Source organism: Streptopelia decaocto (genome assembly GCF_964273445.1).
Source record: "Streptopelia decaocto genome assembly, chromosome: 1".
Taxonomy (NCBI): domain Eukaryota; kingdom Metazoa; phylum Chordata; class Aves; order Columbiformes; family Columbidae; genus Streptopelia; species Streptopelia decaocto.
The window spans coordinates 147,348,347-147,363,539 of record NC_138663.1 but is presented as its reverse complement, the minus strand read 5'-3'; the positions used below and the strand labels follow the sequence as shown (position 1 = coordinate 147,363,539).

At 38.7% G+C, this 15,193-nt stretch overlaps 1 protein-coding gene across 1 annotated transcript in view; it reads right to left on the bottom strand.

The window, feature by feature from the left end:
* LOC309451144 (pinopsin-like) overlaps window positions 1–12,633 on the bottom strand; it is an 87,976-nt gene extending 75,343 nt beyond the window's left edge. The window contains exons 1-2 of the mRNA XM_082074628.1: window positions 12,503–12,633; window positions 6,922–7,700 (exon numbers count right to left, since the gene is read on the bottom strand). Of these exons, the coding sequence (XP_081930754.1) occupies window positions 6,922–7,258 (337 nt within the window). The 5' untranslated portion in view covers window positions 7,259–7,700; window positions 12,503–12,633. The remainder of the gene's footprint in view (window positions 1–6,921; window positions 7,701–12,502) is intronic.
* Window positions 12,634–15,193: the final 2,560 nt, after the last annotated feature.

Here is a 15,193-nt window from a genome sequence, read left to right as displayed (position 1 = left end):
AACACCTTCCATGCTACAACCTCCTTTCAGGTAGTTGTAGAGAGCAATAAGGTCTCCTCTTAGCCTCTTTTTCTCCAATATTTCCCATACATTATGAATGTGGGATCTGAAGCTCTGAAAGAGGCCTTGGGCACCTCTTCATGGAAACACAGCAGATGTTTTCCAAATGCTCACTCATGGACAACTATTCCAAGTGATTTCAACATTGTACAGTGTTTAAGGCCTACAGAAGCCAGAAAGAAACTAAAAAAAAATAAAAAATAAAATGCAGGGAGAGGGCACTGAAGTGGGGAGGGAACTATAAACAAAAGTAAGAAAATGATAGAAAATCAAAAGGAGCAATAAGCACCCTGATTGTAAGGGTCATCTCATGACTTCATGAAAGTATAAAGCAAATATCTCACCTGGAGCTTGGGCTGCTTTCAGAGCTGGTGGAGATAAAGGGGTGCTGTGGGACACAGCTCATATGACCCTGAAGAGAACAACTGAAATACGTCAGACAATTTGCATGCTGGCAGTAAAAGATTGGTTTTCTATTGATTATAAAAGAAGCCTGGGGGATTTGCAAATGTCTGGTTTTAGTCAGATGATTCACATCTGTCTCGAAGGGGGTTCAGCATTTCATTTTCCATATAAATATAGCCCACAGAATTGTATTTAAAAATAAACCACCACCTCAATGATTAATTATTTAAATAAAAAGAACAGCAGACTAGCTTCAGTTTCTCTAGAGAGGGAAGACCAAAGAGGAATTCAGATTATATATCTCCTGAATGAGTACTTTTGTGTTTCCATTTACTGTGCGATCTAATGCACATCATGTGCTCAAAATTAAGCAGAAAAAATCAGGACAAACCATTAGTTGTAACCTTGTATTAAAATAAGTAAAGTGCTCTAGGTAATGACATCTTTTAGATAAAGGAACTGTAAGCACCTTTGACCTAATCCCATTAATCAGTCCCTTTTTTTAACTCCTCTCTTTGAAACAGCAGTGTATTTCTGATGCTGAACAACTACCTAGGAAAACCTGCATGGGTCATGCTGGCTGCAGGAATAACAGAGTCCATGCACTTCAAGCAGAGAACATTTTGGGGGATTGATGCAGAACTACAGATTTTCAGGCACCACTGAGGAGTTGTACTTGCTATCAACTTTATTTATAGAAATACCACTTTAATCGCATCCCAAAGCCACTGGAAAAGGAGCTATCCATGTTCAGTGGGCAGGTGAGGAGCTGCTGAGAGCGGTTTTGCCCTGGGAGGTGAGGACTTGCTGCATCAAAGCTCAGAAAACATCAGGCTTAAACTCTTACAGGATCAAGCCAAAGAAGATTGTCTTTACTCCTGGAAATAAATGTATTTTCTCACAGAAGAGCCATTCATTTCACCTGAGATCTCAATTGCATCTCATAAGCAGAGCATTTCCAGAATGGTAGAAGTCTGTACTCTAAATGTAAGTACCTTAGTTTAGTGTAGTGAGTCTAAGCCACGGAATATCAAATCAAGATAAAAAATTAAGAAGAAAATTATTTAAGGTCACAATGCAGCTGAACTTTAACACAAAATAATGAGCAGCTCCCTTTCTCATTCAGTGTGTTCTCTGGAATTTTACAAGGGAATAAATCAATAACTGCATTAACGCAACTGAAAAGATTATCTACTCACATTGTTAGGTACTACAGGGTTGCTAAAAATATTAGTTTTAAAGTCCTCCTTTATATAGGACCTTAGTTTATCAATGGACATAAAGGCACATATACATGCCTTACTTTAGTTAGAACAGATTTAAGAACATAGCCCTCTCCTGCATGCAAGACAAAGAGAGGATGCTGTATGGGAAGACTTGGTCTCAAATCACACAGCTTTCACATGACATAGGAACCTCTGTGTCCTCTTGCATATTGGCATTCACTTCTACAACACTAATCTGAACTAATTTTTTTAAGTGAAATATTGGAATTAACTTCTCAGGCAAATGCCAGGTATTTTAATTACCATGAAGTCTGAGGAAAACAACCAGTAGATATCTGAAAACATGAGCAAAGAGTTCTACAATCACGAGAATATCCTTGTTAGTGATGTTCCCTGAAACTTCTCCATCATTAGAATCTAGTGTTGGATTTTCTGAGCCAGAGAAATCTTCACTGTTCCCATATGTATTAATCTATTTAATATTTAACAGTGATATGGCACTTTGATTCTGAAAATAAATTCCAGAAGCCATACAAGCCCAAATTCTGCCTGTCCTACATGTTTTGGAAGTCTACATTAGTGCAAGCATATTGGGAAAAGATGAAATGTTTCTGAAAGTTTTCATCTGCCCAGAGATTCAAAGTGTTTATATGGGGCATGGTAGACACTATCTGTGAGATGGTCAAAGCTGTATGACAATCTTCATTTTAGGATGGCATATCACTGTGTATATATACGGTATCTATGGGAGTATGTTACTAAGTAATGTATTTTTCCTAATTTAAAATCTAATGCTTAATCATTTCATTATATATTTAACAGTTCTTATTACATCTTGCTTGCAAAGTTTACTCAGAGGTCAGCTGGGAAAAAGTGTCCTGTCCCTGTGTGCCTTTCCATGTTTGATTAAATGTATAAGCATGAGCCTGTCAAACCGTGGCTAAGTGGTGGGTAATAGGAGAACATTTAGCAAATCCATTCTATTCCCCAACTCAGCGACACATGCAGTTCCCAATGCAGTGACGTAGTTGATGGAGCTGCAAATATGCACAAGCACCAGGGTAAAATCATTTATGATGGGAACAGACTATGCCGTTCCTCCTCATGCTCCATCAGATCAAGACCCAACAGCTCATATGCTTCCACAGCAGGTCTCATGGTATTTAATGGCCTCCTTCCATGCTTATTGATCAGCATCTGCACTTCCTACTAGTTTTTAAACCTTACATTTTCAGTGCATGGTTTGAAAACATAAGGCAGATGTGTGGAAAGCAACACATAAATAAAACAAGCATACTTTGTCCACATTTTGTTCCACTGTGCCCATGGCAACCCCTTGTTTCTCGGGTCATGGTTTTGAAAGGCTTGGAGTAGGCAATGGATTGGCCAGTCAAAGAACTTACAGCTCAGTTCCACAGTAAGTGATATCAATGTACATTGCACTGTCGATTTGTTGGCAGGAGAATCAGATCTGCTTTCCAGGCCACCTCCCAGGGCAACAATTACATGATTTTTAAAAAAGTAAAACACTTCAGACAAAAAGAGTGATCTATCATCATGCATTTATATTTGAAGCAAATCTCAGCTTCCTGCTTTTACTGGCTCGGGTTTCAACCAGGCCACTGATATGGGGGATAATACCTTCACTCTCTATTTTATTTTAAACAGGAAGAAGGAGGTTTTCATAGCACCTCAAAACAAAGTAGGGGTGGGGGGGGAAAGAAAAACAAACCCAAAAATACAGTTTGACTCAGAAGTCTTTTCAAAATTAAGTGCATTTTTAACAGTTTGAAGTTGCCTTAGATGTGTTTTACAGATCTGTAAATACTTACCACATCATGAAGATTAGTTGCTTACTTCAAATTTCTTCATGATTTAGGAAAATACTGTTTAAAAAATAAGGTATCTATCTTCGTTTGGTACAGGAAAGAACGATCCAACTGAAGCCAGTGAACTTACTGTAACATCATCCAAAATCTTGTCTCTATACTGATGTTTATCCTGGTAGGATAGGATCTGTCTCATGAAAGTTCTGTATTCTTACAAAGCTTGATGTTGAACTTCAGTTCTTCTTAATTACCTTTCCTACTACACATCTCTATTCTGGAACCCAAACATTAGGACCATCCCTCTTAGCCTTGACCGGCCAAAATCAGACATGAGGTGCAGAAGAGGGTAAGCTAATTTTTAGTGAATAAAAAGTATATATTTTTTTTTTCTTAAGAACAGATAAGAGATCGCAATAAAAGTGTAAATAACACAAAGAAATGTTCTCCCAGCCTACACAGTTTTGTCATTTCTGTGTTCTTATATGCTCCTTTTATATTGCAGCCTCATATAGTATTTTGAAGTCTTTGTGGCTTTTGCATTTATGTCTATAAATCTAATCAGCTTTGCCTCTCACGAAGCAGTTACAGTGATCAGGTCAAAAGGCTGTGATCTAAAGTGGACTATTTAGGTGCCAAAAAATCCTCTTGCTGACAAAAAGCTTCTTTATCCTCAGTAACTACACTGTGCCACTCAGCGAGGTCTTAAACCACCAGCTTATGACACAGCATATACTTGAATTTCCACCTCTTGAGTTTCTAAATAATTTTAATAAGTTTTATACAATTTTTCCGAAGTCCACAGATGACAGAGAAAATAAACCTACAATGAATTAGATGCTATTTGCTTTTTCTTTTCGCAATAATACCTGCAAGTCTCAATAAAAACCTCACAACTTTCTCATGTCACTTCTTAATTAACGTAAAAGAAATTTAGCCATTTCACTCAATGGATCCTTGTTCAGTCTGTGATGCTTACAGCACACAATGAATGCAAAAAAAGATAGTGATATACTTAAGCATTTTGTTTTGAAGTGCTATAAGACCTGGAAAAACCATCAACACCCTCCACAGCTACAGTGGCTATTCTTTAGCACATTTTGGAGTGAAGAAATTCAAAAACCCTGATGAATAATGGTATTTATCGGCAGATAGAATCTGTCCATAGAGATATATAAATGCTAAACAAGCTGCTACTATTATTTGCTTTTACTAATGTTATTTTTCAGTGATTTTTAAAAATTATATCTCTGCAAGCAATCTTCTTCAGTATGCACTTCATATGCTCTAGTGAAAGAAAAAGTGTTGTGAGTGCTGTAAGAATTCGATAAAATAGTTGCAAAATATATATATTTTTTTAAACATGGTCCCAAAAAGTTTCCATGTGCATAGTTCAGTAACTATCTGCATTCAGGCTGCCGCAGCTACCCAGGACACCCTGCTGACAACACCAACAGCACTCGGAGGAGCTGAAGCCACCTTCAGCATTCTGGGGTTTGTGGTTTTGTTTACTTGCTTGTCCCTTGATGATCTAATCAATTTTAAGAATAATTTAAAATTAATAATTTTAATGATTAAATATAAGTAAAATTCAAGAATTTTAAGAATTATACCAGAAACTCTCACATGAACAGCAGCATCACTAAAACCTGCACTCTTGCCATCCAGCTGTTTTATACAGAGGATTTGACTTAGAAGAATTATTCCATAAGCAAATCACCTCAGGAGAAATGTAACTTACCCTTTTGTTGGTTTAATTCCACAGTTACTAGGAAGGTAACACACTGGTGTCCTGACAGAAGAGAGCAGGCTCAAAGAGCACCTTCAACATGCTTTTTCTGTAATCCCTTGAACACATACTTTTTTCCACCGCTCTCTTCAAATGTTATTTTCCCATCCCACCCCTAAATAATTAAAAAGAGGCTAAAATCAAAAGATGAAAAAAAACCAAATCAGTCCTAACCTTTTCATCCATGAGAAGACTAGATGCTGCAATATTGGAGTTCTTAAAATTCACAAAAATGGGAATGAAACATGGAAGAAGATGACATGTCATTCTCTTCCACACAGACCAAACCAAAAACATCATGCCAGGGCATTTTTGATAATGGAGCCTATTTTCAGATGGCCGAGGTCAGTGCTTTTATATTGTACAACACTCCTGACTTCTGAGAGCTCACTTTGGGCAAAGCAGCAGTTCCCCAGGGGAAGCTGTCGGGTGGAGATAGCTGTCATCAGTGGAGCACACATTTGAGGAAGGCAAGGGCACCCCTGGAAATATCGCGAGCTTATATTTCAAGTAGAAAATGTGGGTTTGTATCCACAGCCTGACTCTAGATCAAGGGCTGCAGAACCACTTCTCATGCCAAAGCACCTGCACGAGACACACAGCAACTCCAGGCCGCGAGAAGACCCGGGGATGCGCTCACTCCTGTCCTGGTGGCCTGGAGGCACCAAAGCAAGGACATTCAGCAAGCGGGAGCTGTGGGAAGTCTCCTAGTCTGGGTGAGATAACGATCATATCTAGATGTGCATCCACATTTAGCAGACCTTTTTTCAAATGTAGGAATAACTACAGAAAGGGTCACTACTTGGTGATGTAATTCTTAAAGCACTGGGCCACCTTGAAGGGATGAAGGCTGTCCTCTGACCGTGCTTTTTCCTTTCCCCTGACTGTCCTTTTTCCTTTTCTAATTATTTAAATAATTTCCAGTAAAAAAAACCTTAAATCTAGTAGTGCAAAATGTGGTTGCAGGAAAACCTTTGTCTGAACAGGAGAAGAATGCTGAACACTGTTTTACTGTGGCTTTGATGCACACTTTGTCGATTTCCAACAAATCCATTCCTATGACTTAATTTGCTATTGAATCCGCAAGTATGTAATTTTAACATAAAGATTTTGCTTTGGGGAAGAACAGAAAGCATCAAATGATGAAGAGTGTCATTAGCTGGGACATGACAGAATTCATACTGTAGACTAACAGATAACTACAAAAGGTAAAAGGAATACTTTCAGGGGACCTCGTTCATGACAAAAGCAGAACTGAGGGGCCTGTATTTCAGTGTTGGCACAGATTTTCCTGAAAACTGGGAAGTATTACATATGTTCATACACTTATTCATACTCCTTCCAGCGGTTTGCTTCCTTCTGGATGCCATTGGTAGCTCTTAGAAACAAATAATTTCAAAAAATGGGATACATTAGGAAATATTTATCAGATCTGTACTATTCTTTCATAAAGTCTTTTGTGAAAATGTTTTAAACCATACATTTCACTTGTGTTTGACCATAACAAGGCAGTCATAATATCCTCTTATTAACCATTGAGCAGCAATCAGCTGGCTTATCAAGTTGCTTTCACGTGAGTGTTAACAAGATAAGAGAATTACCACTGAATTCTTACCAAAGCAGGAATTGACAAAGCCATACCACATACAACCATGCTCCCCTCCAATCCATTTGCCATGGATGTTAGATGCAAAACTGAGGCTAGTGCCTGAGATACACACTAACATGTCGCTGATACTGATGTTCAGGAGTAGCATGTTGACTGGGTTACGCAGGGTTTTAAACTTGCAGAAGAGGATGAGGACAATCAAGTTATTCAAGAAACCAAAAACCAAGATAAATCCAAGAAAAACAGCCACTACTGTGTGCCCATTTCGTGAGAGCCCAGCCCTTGGCAGAACAGGATCTGTAGGTGCACCAAAGCTCAGGTTGTGTGTCCAAGTGTGATTCATTTCGGACTTTGACACAGCTAGGTGAGGGCAGAGATACCAGGTGCCCTGTGCTGAAGTCCTCCAGCAGTTTTCCAAAAGTGTCCCTCCATTACAGGTCAAATCATCTCAGGATTCTTGTGATCTTCACTCAGCTGAGACACGTCATGGCTAGTTACACAGATCTGAAATACTGTATAGCAGCACCAGAGTGTTGCCCTGCACTGTGCCTCTCCAGTGGTCAGCTCTGCACGTAACTCCAGAGCAGCAGAAACAACCAATCAATCACCTCAAATTCATCTTTGTTATTTAAACCCAGGATCATGCTAGATGATATTTTTTGAGGCTCAGAATGGAAGGTATCTTAATAAAGTACTTGAGCGTGGTCTCTTCCTTCAGAGCAAATGTTCAGCCCTTCTACCAAAGGGCAGCTACTGCTGTTTCTCTTCTGACAATGAGTGCCTTTCTGAAAACAGAGAAGAAAACAAACAGTAAAAATAAAACAAACATTTCCATAACAAGACTGAAGTAGGTACATAACTTAATAACAGTTCCTGCCTTTTTGAACTGTAACAAATATTTCTCAGTCTTTTCAGTTTCAACAGAAAAATCAGTTCATTGGCATTTCCTTGGCTATTCTAAAGATTTTTTCCCTAGCTCACAGTTTCAGCTGGAGAGGGCTATTTGCAACTTATTGGCAAAGTTCCTCAGGTGAGGAAATGAATAGTAAGACTTTTACAGGAAAAAAAATGTATTATCTTCTATATGAAGTCAATCCAAGCCAAGTGAAGCTTTCGTCTTGATTGGAGCTGAATTAAAGCAATGACAATTTTGGGAGGAGGAAAAAGTATTATTTCTTTACTCAGAAATAATAATTTCAAGCACAACCCCTGAAGCTCTTGTGTTCACAAAGGCTGGTAGAGCTGTGATATCAGTTTTACTTCTCCCACATTTACCCGTGGACAGATGTTCTCCTCCATTATTTATAAAGCAGCCAAACACCCCAAGCCTCACATCTCTCTCCTATCACAAACATGAATTTGTATATTCACATGCAGTGAAGACAGTGTGTGTGTATGTTGTGAAGCAATAAGAGAGTGCTTAATGTGGATAGATAACTGCTTAGCCAGCCTCCTGCATGGTTGCAGGCAAATTCTGCACAGATATTTCTATTAAAATGGAGAATAATAAAAAAAATGTAGGAATTTCCACTCATTGATTCAAAATGCTTGCTAATGTAAAAAAAAAAAAAGAAAACTTTTATGAAAACTTTTTTTCCAGAAGTCATATACTCCTAGAATGATTACATGTGTTTCATATGCAGCATCTTTTGTATTACTCCTAATCACTGCTTTTTGGAAATTGTATTGTATGAAAAGATGCATTAACCAGCTGGAAATATGAGAGTTCAGAGTTTACCGAAGATGCAGAGATTGTGGATTTTTTTCTTTCATCATATCTTCTTGTCATGGTGAACAACTATAGCAAGCATTTCTTACTGTCTTCCTACTCTAACAAATTCACTGTACTAAACGTCTCATTATTGCAGTGATTTTGAACTCCAATGTATATGGTCCGTCTTTCCTTTCTCTTCTGATGAGTAAATTATGCACACTTCACAGACCTTGTACTGTTGGTCACTGACAATCTGAATCACTGATGCTTTCTGCTTTTTTCCCCCATTTAGCAGCAACATGGTAATTTAGATTAGTAAGAGTCTTAGGTGGCATATCTAAGAGAAAGAACATTTGAAATCTTTCTACCATTTTGAAAAGGAAAAAAAAATATAATTAAAAAAGAATTATCCCTTAAACAATTCTGATTGCAGGCTATACAAGGAAACTAACTGGGACTGTCAATATACTTGAAATTTTAAAAACTTAAAATTTAGCAGAACAAAACACATATGAAAGAACAACTGATTAAAAAATATGACTCTGTATGTTTCTCAGTCACTAACTGACTGAAAAGGCAAACAGTTGCACCTTTTTTTGGTAGGAGAAAAAGCACAGTAGCATTGTGCTGAAGGAGAGTTTCAGAAGGAAGAATTCACAGGAAATATATGTAGAGTAAAATAAACTCAATAAGTAATCATTGGTAGATATTTTTAATAATTCTGCTTATACCCTAGCTTCTATCAAACTAATCTATTTTTTCCATCACAAAGACAATTTTGTATACTCTGTTTGCACGACTGTTTATTGAGGAATGCAACTGAAATCAGTCCTACTTGCTCTTCTCTTTTTCAAAGCATATTGCAGAATCTGGTTTCAAAATCTGAAGAGACTTTAGTCTGATTTACATGCAGATTAATTTTAGTTACAGATGTAATTTTTTTTTTTCCAAGCTGAACTGGTTACACCTAGATAATCTGTAGCAAAGATTATAGTATGCCATCATAAATGTTTCTATGTGGGAACTAACCTTACCAGAATAATCACAGGCAAAGGGTTTGAAATATCCCAGAATAGTATTATCGTTAAAGCATCACAGTCATGGTGCTAGACAAGCCAAAGATTATGATTCCCTTAGCAAATATGGCTAATGTTATATATATATATATATGTATGTATGTATGTATGTATGCATTAAACTCAAAAATATAAATAATAAAATGTAAATCTTTTATATGCAGTCACATGCATCCCGCATTGCTAAAGACATTGACCATTCCTTTTTACAGTGCTTGTAAAAGGACATTTACTGACTGGGTGGGATTCAGCTGACTAAAATTTAGCCGTCTGACACCAGGTGTGCAGGCATAGCCCAGTGCCCAAGTCATTTCTCCGCAGACCACAACCCATCCAGCTTCAGCAGGGCAAGTTCTGGCCCTGGTGTGCCACGGCAGGATGCTTTAATACCTGGGCACAAGGAGCAGACCCTGGCAATTCAGCGTAAGGTAAGTTTTAAAAAGTTAGTAGGCACACTGTGAAGGTCAAGCCATGCGGCCAATTGAAACTGAAAGATGACAAAGAGGACACAAGAAGATGTGCTTCCAAAAGCTTGGGGTGAACTTGAGACATGGGTCTGCAGAGGAAAATATCTGAAGATATACGTTGCGTAGGACTAACTCTCTTATTAGTATAAAATGTTAAGTTTTTTACAACTTTGGATGAACTACAAGCCAAATTCAGATTTCAATAAAGCCACTGAACTCCCATACAAATCCCTTGAAGAATGGGTCTAGTTCTTACTTAATGCTAGAATTTAACTGAATAATACACATTATTACTGAAAAACACCTGAAGATAGGCTTGTGTGCTCAAAAGTTCACTTGATTTTTTTTTTTCCTCCAGACAGGTAGCTTGGTTTAATAGAGGTTACTTTACAACTCAGACAACCCTTTCTTACAGGTGACTGCATTCTCCATTCTCCATGATCTAGTAGGGCATCCTGAACCCTAATTTCTAGTAACCTCAGGAACTTGCAGGACCCAACCATATCAAATTCTGCCAAAATTTCTCAAAAAAATGTTAAAAAAAATGAAACTTCTAATTGCATTCGGAACAAATAAATGAGCATCCAGTTTGTCTCCTTGCATTTGTTCGAATTGATGTGGAATGGAAAACATACCCAAAGTAATATAAAACATATGGCCAGGTGAAACAGGCCAAAAGTTCATTTCACATCACCAGTTATTAAATACTTCATCAGTTAACCAGTTCTGACAGTAGCAATCTAAAGATATAGCAAAACAGACACCCATCACTGCTTGCACTTTTGTCTGAGCAGTCTGCTGGAAAAAAGTTTTCAAATGATGTTACATCAGCTTCTGGGAACATGAGCATTTATACTGAGAGTGTAAAGCTTCTTTCTGCACTTGCTACCACACATTAGTTCGAGCAGTGTACTACACCAGTGAAGCTGGTTTTTCTTCCTCACTTTGGACCAAAAAAGTACCAACTTATCAAACTTATTAGCCCTAAGAGATTCAGATTTTTTTTTCTTAAATGAGCTTATTCATTATTTCTAATTAGCAGATTATTTACCATCTTCCCTTGCAATTTTGTGCAGCATGCCAAAGATGATGCTTAACTAACTTCAAATATTTAATAGCTGATGAAATTGTATAACATAAATAAACCCCAACTTCAAAATAATATTGCTAAAAAACTTACATTACTCTCTTACACTACATTTACATTACTCTCTTGTGATATAAAGGAGCTATAAAAAAACTCCTTATATTTATACATCCACACAGCCTTAATCTACCTGTTGTTCAGTTCACAGTGAAATCAATTCTCAAATAGTGATTTTCCTTCATTTAGAGACTTATCTTTCTACTGAAAAGTTAAAATAATTAAAAAAAAAAATGAACAAACACATAACATTTGAAAGACAATCCCAGATGAAATTTCATGAAGAAGGTATCAATTTCTTGACCTGATGCCAAAATGATGTTAGGAATACTATATTTTTAAGTTGTTATACACTAAACCTTTCTTCCAGATGAGAAACTGAATTATTTTTAACAGGAAGCATCCGCAAACAGAGTTATCACCTGAAATAATTATTTCACACACAGCTGAAAGAAGGGGACTCTGTGGGACTTCACAACACTGAAACAAAATTCTTGTCTGTTCTGGACTATTTTTTCCATGCCCTAAATCACACTGAGTCAAGAAACACAGAGGTAAGTCTTTAAAGGTTATCTTAAAGACAGGAGGCTCTGTGATCCAAATGTTATGGTATCTCCCAGCTGCCAAAACCTGCTATCTGTGGGAAACCTCCCGCATGCAGACCTACAGACTTACTTTTAGGAATTCATGAAAAAGATGGAGATGAAAATGAGAACAACGTAAGTGCAGGATACATGCTAAGAAGTCCACCACATTTGATAGACATACTATTTACTCAAAGGAAAATTTTAACAGTGTGGTAAAACAGCATGACAAAACCTTGACCCATTGTTTTTGAAATATAAGCTACTTTTATTTAGTATTTTAAAAGTTAAGGCAACCTCTCCTACATACAAAGAGGGATTTTTTTTTCCACAAAAATGTCTGTGCTAACAGTGAAAGAGACAGACCCATTCCTGGGTTGTGCTGAAGTGATGAGAAGCATCTCTCGGGGCCTCAGCCAGGATGGCTGGAGCAGAGGGAACAGAGAAGCATCTCCGCAGCACCCCGGATCTGCCCGAGCCTTTCACCATCTCATCAAGCCAAAGCTTCTGCAGCCAATCTCATTTCATGATTTCTCCTTCATAAACTTTTTTGCACTTATTTGTGAGGGGAAACAGAATAGAAAACCGGAAAATAAACCCACCTGCATCTATCATCCACAGCAACCCAAGGTAAAAAGACACCTAAAGTCTCCTGGACAGACGTCCTGAGCGGCGACGCACCTGACACCTGGCTTCAGTACCCGCCGGGTCGCCCACCTGGAAGGCGCGGCCGGGCTCCGCCACCACGGAGCGTGATGCCCAGTGACAGCACGGAGCGGACTCCGCCCGGACCGAAAAAATCCCCGCCCCGTGGGCCCCGCCTCCCCCCTCCCGCGGATTCCCCGCGCCCTCCCCTCCGCGCCGGCAGAGCCGCTGCTCCATGGGCTGCTTGCAGGCAGGGAGCTTACATTCCGCAGGATAGATGCTGTGAGCTCTCCCCTCCCGCTCCCTTCTCCTTCTCTTCTCCCAGACGGGCTGAGAAGACATGCAACTTCGGTAGGGCGGGGGGAATAAACAGATTTTTAAAACAAATTAAAAAACAGAAATAAAAATAAAAGTAATGCCGAGGCACGGCTTGCGCTGCTCCCACCTCCGCGCTCCCCGCGCAGCCCCCGGAGCCGCCGCGCTCCGCCCGCGTTGGGTGGTGCTACAGTGTCCCCCCCCGCTCCGCCCCGGGACAACGGGCACAGGAGCAAGGAGACTTTATGGGGGCACTCAGCGCCCCACATTTTGGGAGTTCCCCCGACCGCCCCTCTTTCCCTGTTTCAGGGCTGCGCTCCCCCTGCGCTTCCCGCAGGGTCTGCCAGGGCATTGCTGGTCGTGGGGCACGTCTGCACAGAAAGGTTGTGCTGTGCACTCTTTGCACTCTGATTGCTATGAAAGATTTATTTTTGGAAGCAACCAGGTATAAATACCTGTTCAGCAGCAGATCAGGAATACCATCTGAAAATATGTCAAAAATGTTACAGACATGACTTGTATGTAATTTATCAGGCATCTGCTTTGTCTATATTTTCTACATGTATCTTTGCATTTCGAGCATTTATAGATCAAATGAGCACTATGGTTACTATGTGCTGAAATCTGTTTTCACAAATACATGTATCACAGAAATAGATATGGTTTGAAAAATGTGTAATACTGTGTCTTTCTGTTGCTACTACTGCTACTACCCACTGCTCGTTTAGAGCACGGGGAATGAATTGGTGGATAAAAGCACTAGAGGAAAAATATTCTGGAATATACCTTGCTCTGTTGAACACCTCTTAGCACTGGTTCTTTCTGAACATTACTAAAAAGAGTCTTTTCCCCAGAGGAAAACTAAAAGCTTACCCCCTTCTATTTGTTGTACTAATAACAAGAGTCTGTTTCAAAATTCAGCTTAAGCAAAACTATTTCATGAAATAAAGTAAGAATTTTCTGCATAAATAAATCAGGAATACACCTAATACCATCACATTCAGGAAATACACAATATCACAACTGTGCTGATTAGACCCCCATTGTAAACTGTCACCTGCTTCTCCCACACAATACGAAATGAAAACAAAACTAAAAACTGCTAATGTCACATTGAGGGAGAGAGCAGGAGTGTACCTCTTGTAGAGATGCCAAACTAAAACGAAAAATAGAAAAGGTCATATTTTCAATATCACTTATAAAAGGTGTACTTCTGAAATTCTCCATTACGGCATCTAGTTACAAAAAAACCACATGGTTACCAAATGCACATACTTCTAATAATTTTTCAGCAGCATGAAAATGTGTTTCTTTAGGTGTTAATTTGTACTTCATCATCTGATGCAAAGTCAGATGAAACTGCTTACTAAAGACAGCTGCGTTAAAAATGGTTTAGAATTAATCTACCTATTATGAACTTGGAAGTTTTCAAAAATATGTGTTGTACCAGGAAAAAAAAAAAAAAAAGTCAAGACAAACAAATCATGGGGCAGTTTACATACCTGATTCATTGTTGTGAATCTCCTTTCGCTTCACAGATTGTGATTCAGAGCACTTTGGCAGCATTGGTAATTGCCAGTATGTGTCAGTGAAGCACAGGCAGGCTGTCACGCTCTGGATGGTGGGGTTTTAATTCTGAGGTCCTGGTGGTGCTTCAGGAGTTTCACTAGGACATTTGGTTTGAATTCCTTGTTTCATTTAACAAAAAATAAAAGTTGCTAGGGAATTCACCTCTGCCGTGAATTTCCTGTTTACCTCCTGCTTCCCAATAAATCTTGTGAGTTTTAGTAAAGTCTCTAACATCATACAGGAGGGACAATAAATTTAGTGGTGAGCAATACTGAGAACATCTGCTGTTGTGTTCCCTAGTGCAGCTGCACAGTAAGGTGGATAATTGGGTATACACTGACATGTAAGCCAGGTGGACAAATGAGGGATGAGGATTCATGTGTGAAGTTGAGATTGTGTCTGTATGATAGTCATATTCTGCTTTCAGAAGATGTCCTTAAATTTGCCAGAACATAAGAGATTTTTAAAGCTATTTTCTTATGTTCCTATGAGAACTGCTTTTACTGTCCTTACTTATAACCTCCATAATTTTTCCATTGCTCTTTGAGAAAGATCCAGTAAGTCCATCTTGTTTTGCTCTGTGTTTTGTTCCTCAGTGTATCCTTTTTGAAGATCAGTTTCCCACCAGGGGTGTAATCCATTCTGACATTATCAAAAGAAAAAGACCTTCCTGACTCTTTCCCTGGTTTCACTAAAAAGACTTGAAATTTGCATCAGTGATCATAATTTCATTGGTTTAACATATGACGCTGAGCATTTGCTTA